Below are 21,293 nucleotides of genomic sequence, written 5' to 3'. Positions count from 1 at the left end.
AGTGACCTCAGCATTTCCAGGTCGACGCTTTATCCACTGCGCCACCACAGGTCAGGCTGTGTTTACTTTCTTTTAAAAATAATTTTATTGATTTTATGGGGAGGTAGTGAGAAGAATCAACTCACAGTTGCTTTTCTTTAGTTGTTCATTAATTGCTTGTCGTATGTGCTTTGACCACGCAAGCCTAAGATTTCAAACCAGCGACCTCGGTGTGCCAGGGGTGCTTTATCCGCTCTGCTACGACAGGCCAGGCTGTTTACTTTCTCTTAGAAAATACATCTAGAATGCTTTTTATTACTATTTAAAATCTTTTAATTCATTCTGTTTTTCTTTAGGTGATTGATCTAGGTTCTGGAAAAGGCTACTTAAGCTCCTATTTGTCCTTGAAGTATGGCTTAAAAGTTTATGGAATTGATTCCTCAAATACCAATACGCATGGAGCTCAAGAGAGAAACAGGAAATTGAAGAAACATTGGAAAGTCTATCATACCCAGTCAAAACTAGATGTCAGTGAACTGGCATTAAAAATGGCAAAAGAAAAGAAAATGCAAGGTCAAAATAAAAATGAAGAAGATATTGAAGGAACATGTAACAACAATCCTGTGAACCAAGAAATGATGTGTACATCAGCTTTTTTGCCAGATTTTTCGAGCTCTGTAATTTCTAACATCAGAACACAAATGGAAAACCTACGTGTTTATTCACACCAAGAAGGAAATTTGTGTTTTGAAAACGCCTTTTCTCTTACAGACCTTTTGCCTATTAATGCCATAGAATCTACATCTTCATCCCAAATACCCAAGAATAAAATGTCTGAAGAGAATAAAGGGAGAAGAAAAACAACATCAAAGTCAAATGAATCAAATATATATTCACCTTTAACATCTTTTATCACTGCTGATTCAGAACTACATGATATTATTAAAGATCTAGAGGTGATTTCACTCTTGAATTTCTAAATATGATTTATAAAACTGCTCTAAGACATAAAATTAAAATTTAATAATACCTTGCTTAACCTGCATATCTTATGCAGTTACATTAATCTCAAGCACTAAGATAATCATATGAAGAGTTTTATGATTCTCACAGCTATCAAAATCTGTAAGAGTACAAAATCTGACAGTTACAGTTTGCCAAAATAGAGTACCCTTCATTCATTTCAAGCTTCCTAAATGTAACAAGTTCTAGCACAAGAGCTAGTAAGCTAAGTTATCATTATGCAATTTAGGGATTGTTAAAATTCCAATACAAGAAAACTCGTACATTTTAATTTGTATTTGAAGTAAAGAGATATCCTAGTTTCCTGGTCGGCAAACTGCAGCTCGTGAGCCACATGTGGCTCTTTGGTCCCTTGAGTGTGGCTCTTTCAAAAATATCCCGTGCGGGCGCTACCTTGGTAAGGAATGTACCTACCTATATAGTTTAAGTTTAAAAAACTTGGCTCTCAAAAGAAATTTCAATCATTGTACTGTTGATATTTGGCTCTGTTGACCAATGAGTTTGCTAACCACTGTCCTAGGGCAATATTATATTTAATACTAGCCTTGGTAACCAAACATGCAATTTTTTAAGCAAATGTAGCTTCTGAGTATTCTTAAAGAATTTCAATTTTTTCTCAACTACAAGTTGTCAAATTATATAAGTGAAAGAGAATCTTTCTTAAAGTCAACATTGTGTGTTAAAACAATATTGTAGAGGAGCTTCAAGAAATCATTTGGCTTCATTCATTGTCTTAAAAACCAGGTAGCCTTTTTCTGTTTCTTTGTTTTATATTTTCATAACATTTTTTTCTTTTATTAAGTGAGAGGCAGGAAGGCAGACAGACAGACTCCCACCTGAGCCCTGACCTGGATCCACCCAGCAAGCCCCCTACGGGTGATGCTCTGCCCTTCTGGGGCCACTGCTCCGTTGCTCGGGCAACCAAGCTGTTTTAGTGCCTGAGCCAAGGCCATGGCGCCATCATCTGTGCCTTGGGCCAACTTGCTCCAACCATTTGTGCCATGGGAGGGGAAGAGAGAGAGAAAGAGAACGGGGAAGGGGAGGGGTAGAGAAAACAGATGGTCACTTCTCCTATGTGCCCTGAATGGGGTAAAACAAGGTAGCCTTTGAAGTTGTAATATTCTGCTTATTAAATTTTTCAGAAATTCTTTTTTAAATTAAATTCATTGGGGTGACATTAACAAAGATTATGTAGATTTAAGTGTACGTTTCAATGATACATCATCTGTATATGGCAATATGTGCCCAACACCCAAAGTCAGATCTTCTTCCAGCACTGTTATATTTGACCCCTCTGCTCTTGACTCCTCCTCCCCCTGCTTTCCTCTGTTGTCCTTGTCTATTAACTTTCATTTATCTTGTTTGTTCATGTGTTGCTTTCAGTTTTATATCCATATAAATATGAAGTCATATGGTTCTTAGCTTTTTCTGACTGACTGATTTCACTTAGCATGATATTCTTAAGGTCTAGCTTATATTGACAGTATTTCATCGTTTTTTATGATTGTACTACTGTATTCCATTGTGTATATATATATACACATATATAAAACACATTTCTATCCAGTCATTTATCAAAGGACATTTTGGTTGTCTCCGTGCCCTCGCCACTGTGAATAATGCTGCCCTGAACATACGTATGTTTCCAAATAAATGTTTTCAAAATTTTCCGGTACATACCCAAAGAAGGGCTGCTGTGTCATATGGTAACTCTATTCTTAAATTTTGAGGAGCCTCCATACCATTTTCCATAGAGGCCGTACCAGTTTCATTCCCACCAGCAGTGAATGAGGGTTCCTTCTTCTCCACAGCCTCTCCAACACTTGTTACTTGTTTTGTTGATAACAGGTATGAGGCAGTATCTCATTGTACTTTTGATTTGCATTTCCCTAATAGCTACTGAAGTTGAGCATCTTTTCATATATCTGTCGACCGTTTTTATGTGTTCTTAAGAGAAATGTGTGTTCAGGTCCTCTGCCTATTTTTAAATTGTGTGGACATGTTTTCGTTTCTCTTTGATAATTAGCTCAGAGTGGGATTTGTAGGTCATAGAGTAAGTATATATTTTAACTTCATGGCAGATTGCCCGAGTTTTTCAAAGTGCTTGTGCCATTATTATCCTCATTTTATAAATGAGGAAATTAAGTCACTGAAGATTTAAAACAAACTTGGTTTATTGATCCAGATTCCCTGAGTATATGCAGCTGTATCCATTCAGTGTGAGTATACATGACAATTAGTCTTTGAGACAGTTCATAGGAGAATGTTTACATAAAATTGATGTTATAGAATTTAGAGCAAAAAATTTTATATTGAATATAAAATTGCGATAGCTGATGTAGGAAGGAACTAAGTAAACTTATGACAGTTTTTTTTTTATCAATTTTAATGGGCAATTTGTTAAGAAGTGAATTAAGAAAATTGACTAGTAAGGTATAAATATGTCTCAAATCACAAGTTTGTCATAGTAGTGCATGCTACATCTGATTAGTCCAGTCTTTACTTTGGCTAGTTGTTAAGCAAATATTAGTTGTAAAACAGAAAAAGGAAAATTCAAATGGGTAAGTACCCAAACACAGTTGAAAAATCAACTCAAAAGTATGTCAGTTATGATAAATGATGATAGTCATTTTGTCCATAAATGGAATGCTTATTTTTTATAAAAAATCTTTTTAAAAAGTAATATTTTCTGGGTAGAATTTGTTCTGCATTTAAAATCTTCACCTGAAATGTCTTTCTAGCCCTTTCTCAATTGCCAAAATTTATTTTTCTTCTCATTTTAAAAGGATTGCTTGATGGTAGGTCTACATACTTGCGGTGATCTTGCTCCAAACACTCTGCGAATATTTACTTCCAATTCTGAAATCAAGGGAGTTTGCAGTGTGGGTTGTTGCTACCACCTCTTATCTGAAGAATATGAAAACCCACATAAAGGTACAAAGTTTCCCATTTCTCACAATTTCATTATTTCAGTATAATGGCTACTTTTTATCCATGTTTTTTGTTGTTGACATTGTCATTTTGAATTAACATTTAGAATAATATCTGATATTCTTGCAATTATAATGTTATAGCAATTGAAATTTGATGCACTGTCACCTTATATAGTTTGGTCATTACGTGGTCTTAGCGAATACTGAAAGCCGCAAACATTTGAAAATTTTATGTGATACATATTTTAGAGAACTTCTGTTTAAAAATACTTGTAAGGTATACATCTACTAAAATAGTAAAAAGTTATTTTTGATTAATATAGAGTTGCAAGGCTTGGTTTCATTTTTAGAACTTTTTTTGTTTTGTAAGGAAAGTTGATATTTCTTGAAAAAAAATTTCTTGCTGTATTTTGAAGAGTCAACATACTATGATTTTAAAAAGCTGCAAAACTACAATTGCATTAAAATTATGGTGTTCAGACTGTGCTTCCTGGACTGAGATGGTGTCTGAAGAGCAAAGTTCATAACAGGAGTTAAAGCATCCCCAGTACCTTCATCCAGAGCGGCTCTTTTTGTGTGTTATAGCTCTTAAAACGATATGGTTTCAGAGGAGCTGGTTCAGAGTAGATGGTTATTTAGTCGATTAATATTAGCAATTCTCGGCCCTGGCCGGTTGGCTCAGCAGTAGTGCGTCAGCCTGGTGTGCAGGAGTCCCAGGTTCGATTCCCGGCCAGGGCACACAGGAGAGGCGCCCATCTGCTTCTCCATCCCTCCCCCTCTCCTTCCTCTCTGTCTCTCTCTTTCCCTCCCGCAGCCGAGGCTCCATTGGAGCAAAGATGGCCCGGGCACTGAGGATGGCTCTGTGGCCTCTGCCTCAGGCGCTAGAATGGCTCTGGATGCAACAGAGCAACGCCAGGTGAATCCCGGTCGGGCGCATGCGGGAGTCTGTCTGACTGCCTCCCCGTTTCCAGCTTTGGAAAAATGAAGAAAAAAAATATATATTAGCAATTCTCTTCTCTATTAGTTTATTGAAATCTTAATCAGCATCCAGTGGTCCTTGCTATGGATTTTTAAGCCAGGATGTTGTGTGCGTATGGTTTTTTGTTCTTTTCTCAGTTTTAAAATCCAGATAAATATGAAATTTTTAATTTTTTATATAATTGTGTTTAAGATGTAAGAGTTTTGATTATGTAATTCTACTGAAATATGGGTGGAACAGGTCATCCTCAGGATAGCAAAGGTGGTGTAAGATTATTTTTTAGGAAAGGTGTACAAAAGGAAAATTTTGAATAGAGATCTACAGAGTGAGAGAAAGAAAGAAAATTGGCAAAAAGTTAACAATAGTTTGATTTAGATGAGGGATGTAAGTTTTTCTTTTCATTTTTCTAACTCAAAGTACAAAAATCTTCAAGATAAAAACTTGAAGAAAATAGTGAAACTGAAAATAGAAAAAAATACTGAAGTATATACCCAAATATTTACACTGTATTACAATCCTTCTCTTAGAGAGAGAGGAAGGAGGAGAAAGAGAGAGGGAGGAGTGAGAGTGAGAAGCATCTACTGATATTTGCTTCAAGCAGAGCCAATGACACCTTGCTCAAGCCAGCAACCTTTGGGCTCATGCCAGTGACCTTGGGCTTCAAGCCAGCAACCTTTGGGCTCAAGCCAGTGATTTTGGGATTATGTCCATTATCACACACTCAAGCCAGTGAGCTGCACTCATGCAAATAACCTTGAGTTTCGAACTGGGGACCTTAGCATCAGTGCTATACCCATTGTACCACCTAAAAGAAAGAAAAAAATATTCAATACAATCACATTTTTACAACTTTTAAAATATTAAACATGTAATGTTTTTTTAGAACAACCATAGCATAAGATTCTATGTAAGGGGAGTATGATTCTTAGTTCAAAAGCTTCCTCTTCTGTAGGTGCGGTGAAATGGAAGACTTTCTTTAATAATCGGCTCTATTGGGAGTAGGTGTAGACAATTGGTGTGTCTCTCAATTCAGAGGTAGCGTCCTGCAGTGTAAGACCAGGAGCCGTCATCGTGACCATTCACATGCAGGTTCCCATTGGATTCGGGCAGGCGATAAAGAAATGGCGGAGTCAGAGGATGGGGGGCCATCCTATTTATTGGTGTCTCACCAAGACAGGCAAACCACAAAAGAAGACAAGGGAAAAGCAGAAAACCAGCTCTTCCCATGAAGGGCAAGGGATCAGGGGAGCCCCTGCAATTGTGATAGCAGGAACTGTGTGTCTGAGCCCCTGGTCTGTCCCACTTTATAGTGTAGAAAACCAAAATCCCTTAATCCAATATACAAACAAGGAAGTCTCCAATACAAAGTCACTTATCCAAGGCATAATTGGATTTCTCATGAGAGTGCACCACCCAGATCATACAATCAGTCAAGGGTGTGGGGAAAAGCTTAGTCCCAAAACCAAACCTCAGGCTACAACAACCTGGCCTGCTTATAGCCTGTCCCCCACACCCACTATAAGTCACAAGCGAGCAAACATATACATCATGTTTACAAACTTATTTGACCAACATTCCACCCCTTTTGCTCGCTTTACAATCTAAACCACAGGCATCTTCCATGATGGTCACTGTGCAAAGAGTAGGATACATTGCATAAACAGAAATAGTACCAACTACAGCAATAGGATTAACAGATCAAAAACTATGGGCGAAATGAGAGAGCTGTCAGTGGCACCAAGAGAGGCAAATCTTTTCCCTCTGGCAGAATACAGGCCAGAGTTTTATCTGCAGACAGCACTGTAGCTGGCACCAGAGGCCGCCCTGAGCGGGCGTACCAAACCTTATTGGCCAATACACCAGCATCTGCTGGTTCTATGTGTAGTAAAATAGGGGAACTCATTATTGGCCATAAAGAAATTACAAAGGTGCCCTTCAAAATGCTGTCCCCTTGAGCACTCAAGGGATAATACACTTCTACCTTAGGTGGCCAGGTGCTGGTTGCCCAAGGAGTTAACTGGAGGTCCACCTCTAACCCCTTTCCCCATGGTGCCAACAAGGCCACCCATCTCAGATGGGGGGCCTGTACAGTCCAGGGCCAAGTCCATTGAAGCCGTTGTCCTTTAAGAAGGGCTGTTGGAGCAGGCAAGAGGACGTTGCCCTGCTGTCCGAAACCTGGCTTGAGTAAAATGTCCTTAGTGCGTTTCTGCAACTGAATAGGGGCAGCTGTCCGATGCAGGAGGGCCTCTACTGGAGCTAGGCTTCCCCGTCGAGGTCGCTCATTCAAGATCCGAAGTACTGTCCATAAGCGGCGTGTCCATCCAGTAAGAGAGCCGGTGCCCCCCTCCTGTCGCAGTCCCTGCTTTAAGAGTCCATTATAACGCTCAATGATACCAGCAGCCTGGGGGTGGTAGGGAACATGGTACTTCCAGTCCACCCCCAGCTTTTGAGCCCATTGCCTCACCGTTGAACCAGTGAAGTGGGTACCATTGTCACTTTCAAGGACCAGCGGTCGCCCGTATGCAGCACTCAGGCGGTCCAGAGCCTGTATGACTGCCCTCTGGTCAGGGTTACAAGCGGGGTAAGCAGCAAGCAGCCCGGTGGCAGTATCTACACAAGTGACTGCATACTGGTACCCTTCTGACTTTGGTAAGGGTCCAATGATGTCTATCTGCCATCGTGTCAGTGGGACATGACCCCTCTGGATCTGTCCAGGTGACACCAGTGGTCTCCGAGGGTGTTCCTTGGAACATACTGCACATTGCTCACAGGCTGCAAGTACCTCTGCATAGGACACAGGCAAGTTCCAAGCCTTAACCGTAGCCCACATAGTTTTCTGTCCTGCATGGAGCAGGCGCCGGTGGAGCCACTGTGCCACATCACCTGCAGGTGCAGTCTCCAACCATCGCACCCTTGCCAACGTATCTGCCTCATCATTCCCAGGATGGGCTAGAGGGGCATGCCCTGTGACATGATATACTGTCACCTGCTTCTGGTGTCCTATTTCCCATAAGTCCTGCCACATAGCCTGACCCCATAATGGACGGTGCATTACCATCCACTGGTTAATGTGCCAAGTAGCAATCCAAAGGGTCAGTCCACGATAGACAGCCCAACTGTCAGTACAGATCACCAGAGGTGAAGGTTCATTATGGGCAACTAGCCAAACAGCTCTTAATTCTGCCCATTGGCTGCTTTGGCCTGTACCCGTGTCCATCCAAATAGTCTCAGTGGCCGGATGGAAGGCGATAGCCGTCCATTTGGCAGGTTGGCCCCTGCTGGAACCATCAGTATATCAGGCATCTTCAGGGATGGGCACCCGCCCCTCCTGGTAAGGACTGACCTCAGGTTCTGCCTCCTGAGCCCCAGTTGCACCTGACTCTAAGGTCACATAGGTGACTGGACCCAAGACCTCCTGCAGTTCTGCCCTCAATGGGCTGGTGCTAAGAGCACAGCGTTGTTGCAGATAGGCACCCCACTTGGCCAGGGTAGACATTTGGGCCATACCACTACGTGGTTTAGTTGCCCAATCTCTCACCCATCCAGCTATAGGGTATGTTGTTTTGACTGTAACTGGTGTTGTGGTTGTAATACTCTCAGTTGCCAGGAGGGCAGCATACACAGCTGCCAGCTGCTTCTCTACTAATGAGTAATGAACTTCAGCACCTTTCCACAATTGGGACCAAAATCCAATAGGTTGCCGTAGGCGCTCTGTCCGCTGCCACAAGCCCCATCCAAACCCCTCCGAGGTTACATGAACATCCAGCTCACAGGGCCTGGCAGGATCAAACACATTCAAGGCCTGTGCCACCTTGACAGCTCTCTTAGCAGCTGCAAATGAACCTTGAGCCTGCTCAGTCCAATCCCAGCGAACCCCCTTTCGAATAAGGTTGTACAAGGGGCGTAGTAACTGAGCCAAATGCGGTATAAATGCTCGCCAATACCCCAACAAACCTAAGAATTCCTGTAACTGTTTTACCGTAGTGGGCACGGGGTATGCTTGAATCTTATCTATAACTGCGTCAGGGATAACTTTTGTCTTACCCGACCAGACAACTCCCAAGAATTTAACAGATAACCCAGGTCCTTGTAATTTGTTCTCGTTAACTGCCCAGCCACATGCTTTCAAATGGGATAGCAGGGTAGGGACTGCTTGCTCCAATTCTGAAAGAGAATCACTAGTTAGCATAATATCATCAATATAATGGTACATGCGGACTACCTCTGGCTGTTTCCATTTAGCCAGGTCAGCAGCCACCAGCCCATGGCACAAGGTGGGGCTATGCAAATAGCCCTGGGGTAACACTGTAAAGGTCCATTGTCTCCCTTCCCAACTGAAGGCAAATTGGTCTTGACTCTGCGGCTATATCAATAGAGAAAAAAGCATTGGCCAAGTCTGCCACAAAGTGGTATGTCCCCAACTCATGGCTTAGCCGATCCATCATGTTAGCTATCGAGGGAACAGCAGCGTGCAAAGGGGGAACAACTTTATTAAGTTCCCTGTAATCTACTGTCATTCTCCAGGTTCCATCTGCTTTGCGCACAGGCCATACTGGGGAGTTGTAAGGACTGTGTGCTGGCCGGATGATCCCCACCTTTTCTAGTTCAAGGATTGTCCCTGTGACTTCTCCATAACTACCTGGCAGGCGGTACTGCTTGGTGTTAGTCACACGCCGAGGGATGGGTAATTGCAAAGGGGAATGTGATGCATGTCCCCGCAATACTGCCTTCACAACCCTGATCCGCAGCCGGAACTCCCCAGCTGTAGTTTCCAACCACAGTCCTTGCAAGACATCTACCCCCAAAATATATTCAGGAATAGGAGATACATACACCTTATATGGCTTAGGAGGCAGTCTCCCTATACCCAATGGAATAGTTATTGGCTTCACTTGGACAGTTTGGCCCCCATAACCGTCAATGGCCACTGGGGTCCCAGCAAACCGCTCTGGGTTTCCATAGAGAAGGGAACATTCTGCACCTGTATCCACCAAGGCCAACACCTGTTGTACGTTGGAAGGGGACCAGTGGATAGCCAGTTCCACATGTGGCCTCCGGTCCCCGCCCATCCCCGTTAGACGGGTCCCTCGGCCTTTTTCCTATTCAAACTGGTACAATGGGTCTTGGGAGTTCCCCTCTCCCTCGGCTGTCTCTATCATATAATCTTGTAACCAAGCTGTGCGCGCACCAAACGTTTTATTGGTAGCTGCTGGGGCCTTTCGTCTCAGTGGCTGGAACTTCTGTTCTGGTTTAAGCTGCCGCCAAAGCTCCAAAAGAATTTTATTAGACTGGCCATCCAATTTCCCTTTATCTGCTCCAGCCGCAATCAAGTCTACCCACATCTGCATTCGGGTAACCTTTACAGGCCCGTTTCCCTTGTTAGTTGGGGGGGAAACATAGGCAGCAGCCCTCACTGCTTTATGATCCCGAGCGGCCTCCAGCTCTCCCAAATCTGCTACCATCTGTGTAACTGCATTGATGGGCTGCCCCACATAGGGGCCCAAGATAGCCACAAGTGACCCAAAAAGGGCTGACGGGGCGCTAGCAAGGACAAATTCCCTCATTTTGGCCGTAAACACTTCTTCGTCTGGCCCACGAGACCCAGGGTTGAAAACAGCATTCTTCATACCTAGTTCTCGAAGGACCTTTACTAACTCACTGTAGCACTGCCACCGACTCATTGCCCCCCGGCAGTTCTCCAGCATTCTGCCAGACCATACGAATGGCAGCCATCACCCATTCTAATAGGGTATGGTCTCCTGGGTTGCCATGGCAGTTCTGAAGACGCTGCCTCAAGGAAGAGTGTGTGGTAATGGCGGCCAATTTCTCCATCTCTGTTCCGGAGAGCATGATGCCATCCACCCCTATATCCCATAATCGTAGTAACCAGGCTACCAGGGATTCAGTAGGTTTCTGCCTAATTGTGCCCCCAACTCCATCAGCTCTGCCTGGGTATAGGGCCGGACCACAGAGTGTTCCATTACCTGGGCAGGAGGTTGTGGCTGCCCCTGAGGGACTCTTTGTTGCTGGGTTTTTACCTTCTTGGCGACAACTGGTCGGGCTCTCAGTGTGCGTATGGCAGCTTCAGCCTGAACCTTCTCATCCTCAGAAGAGGAGTCGCAAGCGCCTGCTCCCGCTGACTCAAAGCCAATCCACCGGCACGGATGCTGCTGCTCCTTTGGTGACCGTTTAGGCTCCTGTGGCTGCTGGCTTTTGGCCAGAAGCTGAGACTCGAGCTCTTGAATCCGGAGTTGTTTCTCCAACAACTCCCGGTGAAGACGTTCAGCTTCCAGGGTAAACTGCAACTCTCGAACCCGTAATTCCTTCTCCAGTGCTCGCTCCAGTTCCAGCCTTTTCTGCCGTTCTGTTTGCAATTCATGCTGAAGCTTTTGACCTCGGGCAGTTTCCTCTTGAGTAAAAAACATGTAGCCCATGGCCCCTAAAAGGACAGCCATGGGGAGCCAGAGCAGCAACCAGTACTCTATCCCACCCATCAAGGGTGGTGGCTCCATACCAATCTCTGAATCCTGCCGGAAACTACGCCAGTTGTAAGACCAGGAGCCGTCATCGTGACCATTCACATGCAGGTTCCCATTGGATTCGGGCAGGCGATAAAGAAATGGCGGAGTCAGAGGATGGGGGGCCATCCTATTTATTGGTGTCTCACCAAGACAGGCAAACCACAAAAGAAGACAAGGGAAAAGCAGAAAACCAGCTCTTCCCATGAAGGGCAAGGGATCAGGGGAGCCCCTGCAATTGTGATAGCAGGAACTGTGTGTCTGAGCTCCTGGTCTGTCCCACTTTATAGTGTAGAAAACCAAAATCCCTTAATCCAATATACAAACAAGGAAGTCTCCAATACAAAGTCACTTATCCAAGGCATAATTGGATTCCTCATGAGAGTGCACCACCCAGATCATACAATCAGTCAAGGGTGTGGGGAAAAGCTTAGTCCCAAAACCAAACCTCAGGCTACAACAGCCTGGCCTGCTTATAGCCTGTCCCCCACACCCACTATAAGTCACAAGCGAGCAAACATATACATCATGTTTACAAACTTATTTGACCAACATGCAGTATAAAATATTTAACTTCTGCTGCCTGCTACCTTCTTTCCTCATTACCATCCTGCCCCTAACGATGCCTTCCCCTTCCAAAAGCCCTTCTCTCCTCTCTAGGTGGTACCTTCGCAGTCCTGCTGGGCCCTTGCAGCCACCGCACGGTGTCGTCAGGCCTCAGGCCCCATTTCAGTACTTCCCACCGTGTGGCAGATCCTCACTCTTGAACCAGTAACTAGAAATAGAAAATAAAAATCATGGTTGCTGCGTTGGCAGCTGCATTTCATACTACTGGAAGATAAAAGACAGTGTACTTGGCACTATTATGTATAATAAAGGGAGGTGGGAAAGGGGCTTTTAAAAACTAATTTGGGAAAGAAGAACAATAAAACAAATAGATGAACAGCAAAGTTCAGTTCAACAAACGTTATTGAATATCAGCTATGTCGCACATTGTGCTAAGCAGGGTGATATAAAAATGTATGATGCCCCATCTTCACCCTTAAGGGATGTAAAAATAGCCCTTAATCGCAGGAATCCAGATAATCTCTGTTAGTAACATTTTTGATTTGTAAAAAATCACTTAGAATAGAAAATTTAAATAATATTAAAAGATATGTAAAACAAAAATAAATAGTAAATTCCCCAACCCATACTTTTGGTTTCCTGTGTATCTTTCCAGGAAAGAATAAACATATATATTGTTGGACAGATAAAATGTATTATGCTCACTTTGTTAAAGATAACACGAGGAAGCCGTCGCCCAGGTGATATTAATGTGTGTTGGGGTGGGCTAAAGGCAGGCGGAATCCTTGTAGCCTGGGGCTTGGTTTTGGGATTAAGCCTTTCCTACCCTTTTTGATGTGGGGTGGTGCAATCCAATCATGCCTCAGAAGGTGACTTTGGGTTGGAGACTTCCCTACTTTGTATATTGGATTAGAGGTTGTGAAGCTACAGTATAAAGTGGGGGCAACTAGCGTGCGGAGGACCCGGGTTCGATTTCCGGCCAGGGCACATAGGAGAAGCGCCCATTTGCTTCTCCACGCCTCCGCCGCGCCTTCCTCTCTGTCTCTCTCTTCCCCTCCCGCAGCCAAGGCTCCATTGGAGCAAAGATGGCCCGGTCGCTGGGGATGGCTCTGTGGCCTCTGCCCCAGGCGCTAGAGTGGCTCTGGTCGCAACATGGCGACACCCAGGAGGGTCGCAACATGGCAACGCCCAGGATGGGCAGAGCGTCGCCCCCTGGTGGGCGTGCCGGGTGGATCCCGGTCGGGCGCATGCGGGAGTCTGTCTGACTGTCTCTCCCTGTTTCCAGCTTCAGAAAAAAAAATGCAAAAAAAAAATAAATAAAAAAAAATAAATAAAGTGGGGGCAAAACGGGATTTTGCTCTCTTGGTTCCTGAGGTTAGCATGAGAGAGCAGAGAGAATAGAGCCAGCAGCGGGAGGAGGCCACGTGGAGAAGGCCAGGAAAAGCAGCCAAGATGGCGGAGTGCTGAGTGAGATGCCAGTTTGTGTAGAGTTTGTATCTGGGATAAGGAAGGAGATGGGGAACTGAGGAGAATAAGGCTGGTGAGCTAGAAACCTTTGATTCTAGGAAACTCGGACAAATCAGTAGCTTTGTGAGCACTGAATGTGACTGGGTTTTGGAGCCCAGTGTGTATTTTTACTTGCCCGCCGGGTGCAAGCTAGATTAAAGACTATGGCCCACCAGTTTTGGCTCCGCTGTTTCTTTACCGACTGTCCGAATCCAATGCGAACCTGCAAGGGCCGGGCTGCTCTGATGGTGGCCCTGGCCCTGCCTGCTGGCTTTACATATATGTACACACTAGATTCTTGTGTGGTGTCTTTGAAGATCAGTAGAAGTTAATCAGACAAAGAACTGGGAAGAGTGTTACAGACACACAAAGGCATGAGATGATAAGTATTAAAAATCAAGTTTCCTTTTCTTTGCCTTCCACAGTCACTGTTTCTCTGAACTTCTGGGAAATTTTTGTTGAAAAAAGACCTCCACGTTTTTCCACTTGAAATGGAAGCTGCTCAGTTAACAGATTATCAAGCATCAACCTTAGATCTGGCCTGGGCAGAGGCACTTTCACCTTCTCTTCTCCAGGGTGGAAGTTGCTGTAGTTTACTACGGCAGAGTTCATAGGGCATATTTGGTCCTGGGATTCCGAGAAGAAAAGTGCTGGAAAGGTGTGGGAAACAGTGACTGGCCACTACAAAACCTCCGTTCCCATTCTTGTAGGCAAGGTCAATTCATGGTAGGGCCTCCTTGTCAAAAATATCTTAACCATTGACAGTCGTTGAGATTATCAGGTAAATATACTAGGCTTAAGTGGCAAAAGTTAATAGTAATATCTTAGTGTTATGTGCTTTCCTCACACACACCTGAAATGAACAAAGTTGGGAGTTGTGCATGTCAGGAAAGCAAAACTAAGCAGGAAGAAACAGGACTGATGATAAGATGAGCTAGACGGAAAGATATAAACATGAGTACCTTCAAATATTTTGGAATTTGAGAAAAGAGCTGAACAACCAAAAGATAGGAGAAAAAAAATGTAGCTAAGTCATAGAAATAACAAAAACAACCTCAGTTTATGCTGCAGTTTTGCCTTGCTTTGGACTGCCACATTTTTTTTCATCTCAAAAACAAGGTAGGAAAGATAACTTATCATTTCTCTCTTTCTCACAACCCTATTTCCTTTTTTGTTTTGGCTGAACTTGGCTATAGTAAAAGAAGAGATATGAACCATCTTTTGCAATTTTTATAAACGGCATTTTTCAACTCCAGTTGCCCCTCTGAATCAAATATATTAATTTCACTATGTAGGGCCTGCTTTCTGACCTGATGTATAATCTTTTGAATATAAGTAATTTTAGAAGATTTATAGATAATTTTGATGAACAACATGGTTAAAAACAGAATTTTTTAAAATTTTTATTTATTCATCATAGAGAGGAGAAAGAGTGTGTGAGAGAGAGAGAGAGAGAGATGGGGGAGGGGCGAGAAGCATCAACTCCCATATATTCCTTGACCAAGCAAGCCCAAGGGTTTTTAATCAGCCTTAGCATTCCAGGTTGACGCCCTATCCACTGCGCCACCACAGTTCAGGTGAAAACAGGATATTTATTATGGTTTCATAAGAAGAAAAATACAGAATTCGAGAAGATGATTTGTAGAAATATATTCAAGATTATTTACAGTTATTTCAATCTTTCCCATGCAAGACTATGTGGACTCTACCTATGTACAACTTTGCATATTTACACCAAAGGCTGAACCCAGAAGGGCCCAGAGGGCATATCAAATTCCAGAGTGCAGAGAGAGAGAGTAAACAGCTTCCCCAAAATCCTTGAGGTATAGAGCTCAGAGTGAAAACCTGGGGAGACCAAACATAGAGTGTGGAGGCCCTGAATAGGAACATAGACAGGAACAGAGTTCAGTGCCTTGAGGCAAAGGCCACAGTGGTTCCACAAAGGTACTGAAGGCAGTACTGTGCTTAATGCAGCAGGATAGAAATAGAATTAGCAATTCTTATTAAACAATAGGTGGGGACATTTGAGCTACTCCATTGCCCTTTAATCTGCTCTAAAGAAGTTCCTTTTCCTGACTTCCTCATTCTCTTCACCTCTTTCTCTTCTCTGCTTCCTGACTTCCTAATTCTTGTCACAGCTTCTATCTTGTGTGTATCAGTAAGTTCCTGTAAGGAACTGGGGGTCAGGGCTGTCTCATGAAACCTGATAGGGGATTGTGAGGCAGTCCCCTAGGTCCCTTGTTGCACTACATATGGTCTCTAAGTAGTCATTGTCTCTGCGACAATAGAGGGCTGGACACCAGGTCATAAATGCACAATTAAGGGTTAGAAACTAGACAAAACCAGTGGCAGAAAAAAAATCTAGAACCAACAAGGAATGTCCAAGATAATTGTATCACTAGAATTTTGACAGCTTAACTGTATTGATGAATAGGTGTGTGTCTGTATGTGTATGAAGCCAACAGTGCAATCTGTTCTGGACTGTTTAGCAGTGACTCTTTGGATAGATGGAATATGGATGTAGTCTGGTGTTTTATACAACACACAAGGTGGGCAAAAGTAGGTTTACAGTTGTTCATGTAGGAAATAATACAATTAATAAGTAATAGTACAAGAATAAACTGTTTCACATACTCACACCTATACGCCTACTTCTGCCCACCCCTATATATTATATAGTACTAGTATTCCTTACTAAAATAGAAATCTACCACTATACAGTTTGATCATTATATTTAACTAACTTATAAGGCCAGATGTTTGAAGGCACAGGCTTAGCATATTTCCTGTCATATATCCAGCACGAGGTGCCATGGAGTTATATCTCTGAATGCTCAAGTATGTCATGTGTCTCTCCCTTCACATCTTACACACCTGCCCCTCACCCTCACTTTGTTTGCACAGCTGTTTTGGAGTTTGAATTGGGGCAATGTTGCCCTTTGGGATGTAAATTTGAGTTATTAATAGTCCAACATAGTATACTAGAAAAGTCTGGTATGTACACTGCAACGTTTTATGATGATATGTACTATGTAAACATTATGTGTTTTACATGAATATGTTTACCCAATCCACTGTGGTAGACCATGGAGGTGGTCTTTCATGAATGTCAATTTTCAAAAGGATCTCAAAGCTTTCTGAGCCGTTATGAATACTGAAGTTATACCATATGTTTTAAAAACTGCTTTTAAATATTTATACATTATGAGCCGGTAGTTCCTAGGAGAACAAGAAATACCAGAAACCGTTTTATTGCAGTGCTTTATAGAATATATATTTTTCCAAGCTTGACATGTTTCATTGTTTTGTCTTCACATTGATTATTATCATAATTATTTTTTCAATACTTATACATTATTTCATGCCCTACAAGTTGGGGGATTTATTTTGGTGGTTTTGCCCAGAAACGTTAGAAACATGCTATAGGAAACACAGTGTACCTATTCAGATCTATATATCTTTTATTCCTAACTGAACTATGGTTTTGTTCAGGCATCGGTTATTGGGAAGACTGAGCCCTGCTGTCGCTGCAGAAATAGGTGAATCTAAATCTAAATTAGTTACAGTAATTCCCTATATAGAGTAATGGATATGAGACAGAGTTCTCAAAAACTAGGCATGAGGAGCATGTCTCCTAGAGGGTTTTCTGAACTTTTTGTTGGTCTTGTTGTTCTTAAAACTGAACATAAGGCAAGAGCATCACTTGTTTTTCTCTGCCCCCCAACTTGGTCCTCTGTATGTATTTGTTGATGCTAGTGTGTTCTCTGTCAGAAATTGGTGGTAGTACTCTGTGTCCTGCAGGCCCAGTCCAAGGGAGGAAAGGTAATTTTACTCTTCCTGTAAATTTATCTAATCCAGCAGTTCTCAACCTGTGGGTCACGACCCTGGCGGGGGTCAAACAACCAAAACACAGGGGTCACCTAAAGCCATTGGATAGGACTGCTGATCTAATCATTTCAGAGTCTTAGGAGTGCAGGAGGGGTAGATGAAGAGTTGGGACCCTCCAGAGTCACATCAGATAGTATCCCTGACCTTATTAGGAGCCCCTTCTAGGAGCAGCCCTTGTCAGGGAATAGATTTGTGCTTGGTCTTTCTTCACCTCCTCCCAGCCCAATGCCAGGGAGCCTTGTCGTACTATTGGTGCTTTCCAAAATACTGCAGATCAGCATAGTCAAATAGAAATGATGTAATGCTTGAAAGCTGTTAGGCTACCTTCCTGTTTATTCCCAGCCTTAATGTATTACAGGACATTAAGGCAATTCCCCCAAAGATCCCTCCATTTTCTTTTTTTATTTTTTAAACCAGGGAAGGGCTGCAGATCATCTTTTAATGGCACCTTTAAATCTGGTCCTGCCATTTTTGTATCAAACAAATTTGTCTAGGGTATATGATAGCTACGCTACTATATCTCAACTTATGGTATCAGTAGGAATTTTAAGGGAGAAAGCTAAATACTTATGTGGTCATCTTCTCTGTCTCTGAGGATTGACAGTTGGTTTCATTGCTTTAAATTTCTTTTTTAATTTTTTTATTGAAATTATTAAGGTGACATTGGTTAATAAAATTATACAGGTTTCAGATGCTACACAACTCTACAATACACTATCTGTACATTGCATCGTGTGTTCACCACCCCAAGTCAAGTGTCCCTCCATCACTGTCTATCTCTCTACCCTCTTCCCCCTTCCCCCACCCCCTTTCCCTCCTGCAGTCCCCACAGTATTGTCTGTGTCTGTTTTTTGGGTTTTTTTGTTTTGTTTTTTGCTTAATTCCCTCATCTTTTTCTAGTCCCCCAACCCCCATCATTGCTTTAAACTTAGAGTCTCCTTACCTACAAAGGTATCTGGAGGTTGAATTACAGTCATCCCTCGCCATATCACAGTTCACTTTTTGCAGTCTCACTGTATTGCGAATTTTTAAATTGTATATGTCTAATTTTGTATCGCGAATTTTTTGCTGTATCGCGGGATTTTACATAGGTTTAAGAGTGTAGAAAGTGTTTAAGAGCATAGACAGTGTTTATAAGAGTATGGGAAAGGTTTATAAGAGTGTGGGGAGGGTTTATAAAGCCTTAAAATATATATAAATAATAAAATAAATATAAGGTCGCTACTTCATGGATTTTTGCCTATCGCAGGGGTTCTGGAACCTAACCCCCACAATAGACAAGGGACCACTGTAATCCCATCTTTGCAACATTGCCATTGCTGTCTTTTCAGTGAAGACTTAACAGTATTTTCTATATCATAAATATATATTTTATTAATTTTTCTATTTGCTATGGGCTTTTAGTGCTGGAAATTTGGAGGATGTAGTGGAATAAATCATGATTTCTCTTTTCAAAAAGCATGTATTTGACTTCCATTTCAGCACTGTGGGGATGTGATTTCTTCTGAGAAACCCTCCTACTACAGTTTAGCTAGATCCTGGCTAACTTAGAATGTATATTTTTGTAAGCATTGCTGAGTCCACAAAAAAATAAAGAAATTCTCTGTGGGTCAAGAAAAATCAAAAGCAAAGAGTTAAAAGGAGAGAAGGGGAAGAATGAGGGAGCGGAGTTGAAACCAGAGCAGGGAAGGCAGAGCCATAGGTTGCAGGCAGTGTCCTGCGGCAAATGCTTGTCACCTGCAATGTAAAGACAACTGCTGGGCTTCTCCATGGCGAAGGCGCTGATCCTGAGAAGTCCATACCAAACTAAGACCTTGAATGAAATAAAGCCGTCTTCAGTCAGCTCCACGTAGAGGCAAATTCAAATCCTTGTGGGGAAATACTCCAAGGTCAAGCCCTTGGAATGTCTACAGATTAAAATCTACCAAACATAAGCTAAAAAACTAAATATAAAGGGTGGGGCAAAAGTCGGTTTACAGTTGTTTATATGGAAAATAATACAATAATAAGTAATACAATGAACTGTTCCACATACTTACAATTGTAATCCTACTTTTGCCACACCCTGTATGAATATCTATATTTAGATTTATATAGCTATAAAATATATGTATGTATCCTGTGTGCCCCCCATTCAACTAAAAGTAATGAATATTGTTTAATTTACCTTTGTAAAAGCATTGAAATAGTGGTAAGATTCATAGTATTTATCAAAACTATATATAGAAGAATTCAGGAGCCCACAAAGATGATGGGAAGATGGAAACTACAAGGGTGTTTGTGTGCCATGACATTCTTGAGCTTTGTTTTTATAGCCCTTCAAGCATTAGGGTACAAATGATTGAACTTCTACTTAGACATGCAGAAGAGAGTCTCATAGAATTCATAGGACATACTCTCACAAATTGAGACCACAAAGGTGAGGACTCAAGTTAGAGCAGCAGTAGTAGGAATAGAATAAATTAGAAGAATTCAAGAAACACTTAAGAATCTTTAAGGAAATGGGAGATAAAGGAGAAGGAATTGTCAAGGATTATCAGTTTTTTGTGTTGGGTCACTGGGTAGGTGATGATGTAACTTACATGATAGGAAACACTAAGGAAGGACCACGTTTTAGGCCAAAATTTTAAACGTGTTTAATACTTTTAGATTGTTTTGTGTATGAGCAGTCATATTTTGGGAAAGTTATATAAATAAAGATTTCTAAATACATGGAAGTGGAACTATCATAGCATAACCATACAGGACTTATTTTCTTTATTTTCCAGAAAATCTGTGAGGTAGTAGCTGACATTGGTTTCTATGGTTTAACACTGTGAGGTCCAAAGTCTCTGCAGATTTTTTTTGCCTTTCATTTATGCTTACATAATAGTCAAAACCTGTGATTCTCAACCATGAGATTCTCTGGGATCCTAACAGTGGAACAGTGGAGAAAGGAACATGAACCAGAAATCGTAAGAACAAACAAGTGGCACTAACCTAAAAGAAATATTTGCCTTGGCCTGACCTGTGGTGGCGCAGTGGGATAAAGCGTCGACCTGGAACACTGAGGTTGCTGGTTCGAAATCCTGGGCTTGCCTGGTCAAGGCACATATGGGAGTTGATGCTTCCTGCTCCTCCTCCTTCTCTCTCTCTCCCCTCTCTCTAAAAATCAATAAATAAAATATTTAAAAAAAATTTTTTTTAAAGAAGTATTTTCCTTAAAAAAGGCAGCTAGCTGCTAACATTAGTATGCAGAAAAATCCAGGAAAATCCCAGATGGCAGCAGAGTTGGTGGAGGTTATAGCACTTCCTCTCAGTATCAAACTGGAGTTATAACTAAATTTAAGAGCTATCTTTATGAATAACCAACTGAAGACTAAGTGGAGTCTTATAACCAAGAATTCATAGAAGAAGCAACACTGAGACTGGTAAAAAGGGTGACCCCACTCCCACAAGCAGTGGCTGAGGTTTTGGAGGGATATCTCCGCTGTGAGGGGAAGTCCCCTGAGAGTTGTGGGGCCTCAACTCAAGCTGTGCTCCACAGCCTAGAGCACCAGTCTAGAAGACATGCCTATATAACATTCAGGTCTGAAAAGCAGTAAGGTTTCTGTCTGCCAGAAAGAGACGGGAGTCCACAGAGATGCAGGCACCCTCTTAAAGGGCCGACACACAAAATCTTGTTTGAAGCCTCTTACCCTGGGCTCTGGCAAAGAGAGGGCTGAGCAGACCATAGCCACATAAGGAGAATCTGGGTTTTGTGAGTCTGGAGAGAGAGATGAAGAGACAGCCGCCAAGATCCCTGTGCTGAGTCATCCTCCACCACCACAGATGCCATATTTCTTGGGTGGAGGATGCCCCTCCATGTGGCATCAATATGGAAGAAAGCAATTTCCCCACCCAGTGGAGATTAGGCTCTGC

General features: G+C 42.4%; 1 protein-coding gene across 3 annotated transcripts in view; it reads left to right on the top strand.

Annotated features, from left to right (window-relative positions):
• Positions 1 to 21,293, top strand: part of METTL25 (methyltransferase like 25) — a 110,715-nt gene that overhangs the window by 27,834 nt on the left and 61,588 nt on the right. For all 3 annotated transcript variants that reach the window (XM_066257564.1, XM_066257563.1, XM_066257562.1), the window contains exons 4-5: positions 336 to 935; positions 3,789 to 3,936. In XM_066257564.1, coding sequence (XP_066113661.1) covers positions 336 to 935; positions 3,789 to 3,936 — 748 coding nt within the window. The remainder of the gene's footprint in view (positions 1 to 335; positions 936 to 3,788; positions 3,937 to 21,293) is intronic.

Source organism: Saccopteryx bilineata, chromosome 2 (assembly GCF_036850765.1).
Source record: "Saccopteryx bilineata isolate mSacBil1 chromosome 2, mSacBil1_pri_phased_curated, whole genome shotgun sequence".
Lineage (NCBI taxonomy): Eukaryota > Metazoa > Chordata > Mammalia > Chiroptera > Emballonuridae > Saccopteryx > Saccopteryx bilineata.
This window is presented reverse-complemented; position numbering and strand designations above follow the sequence as displayed.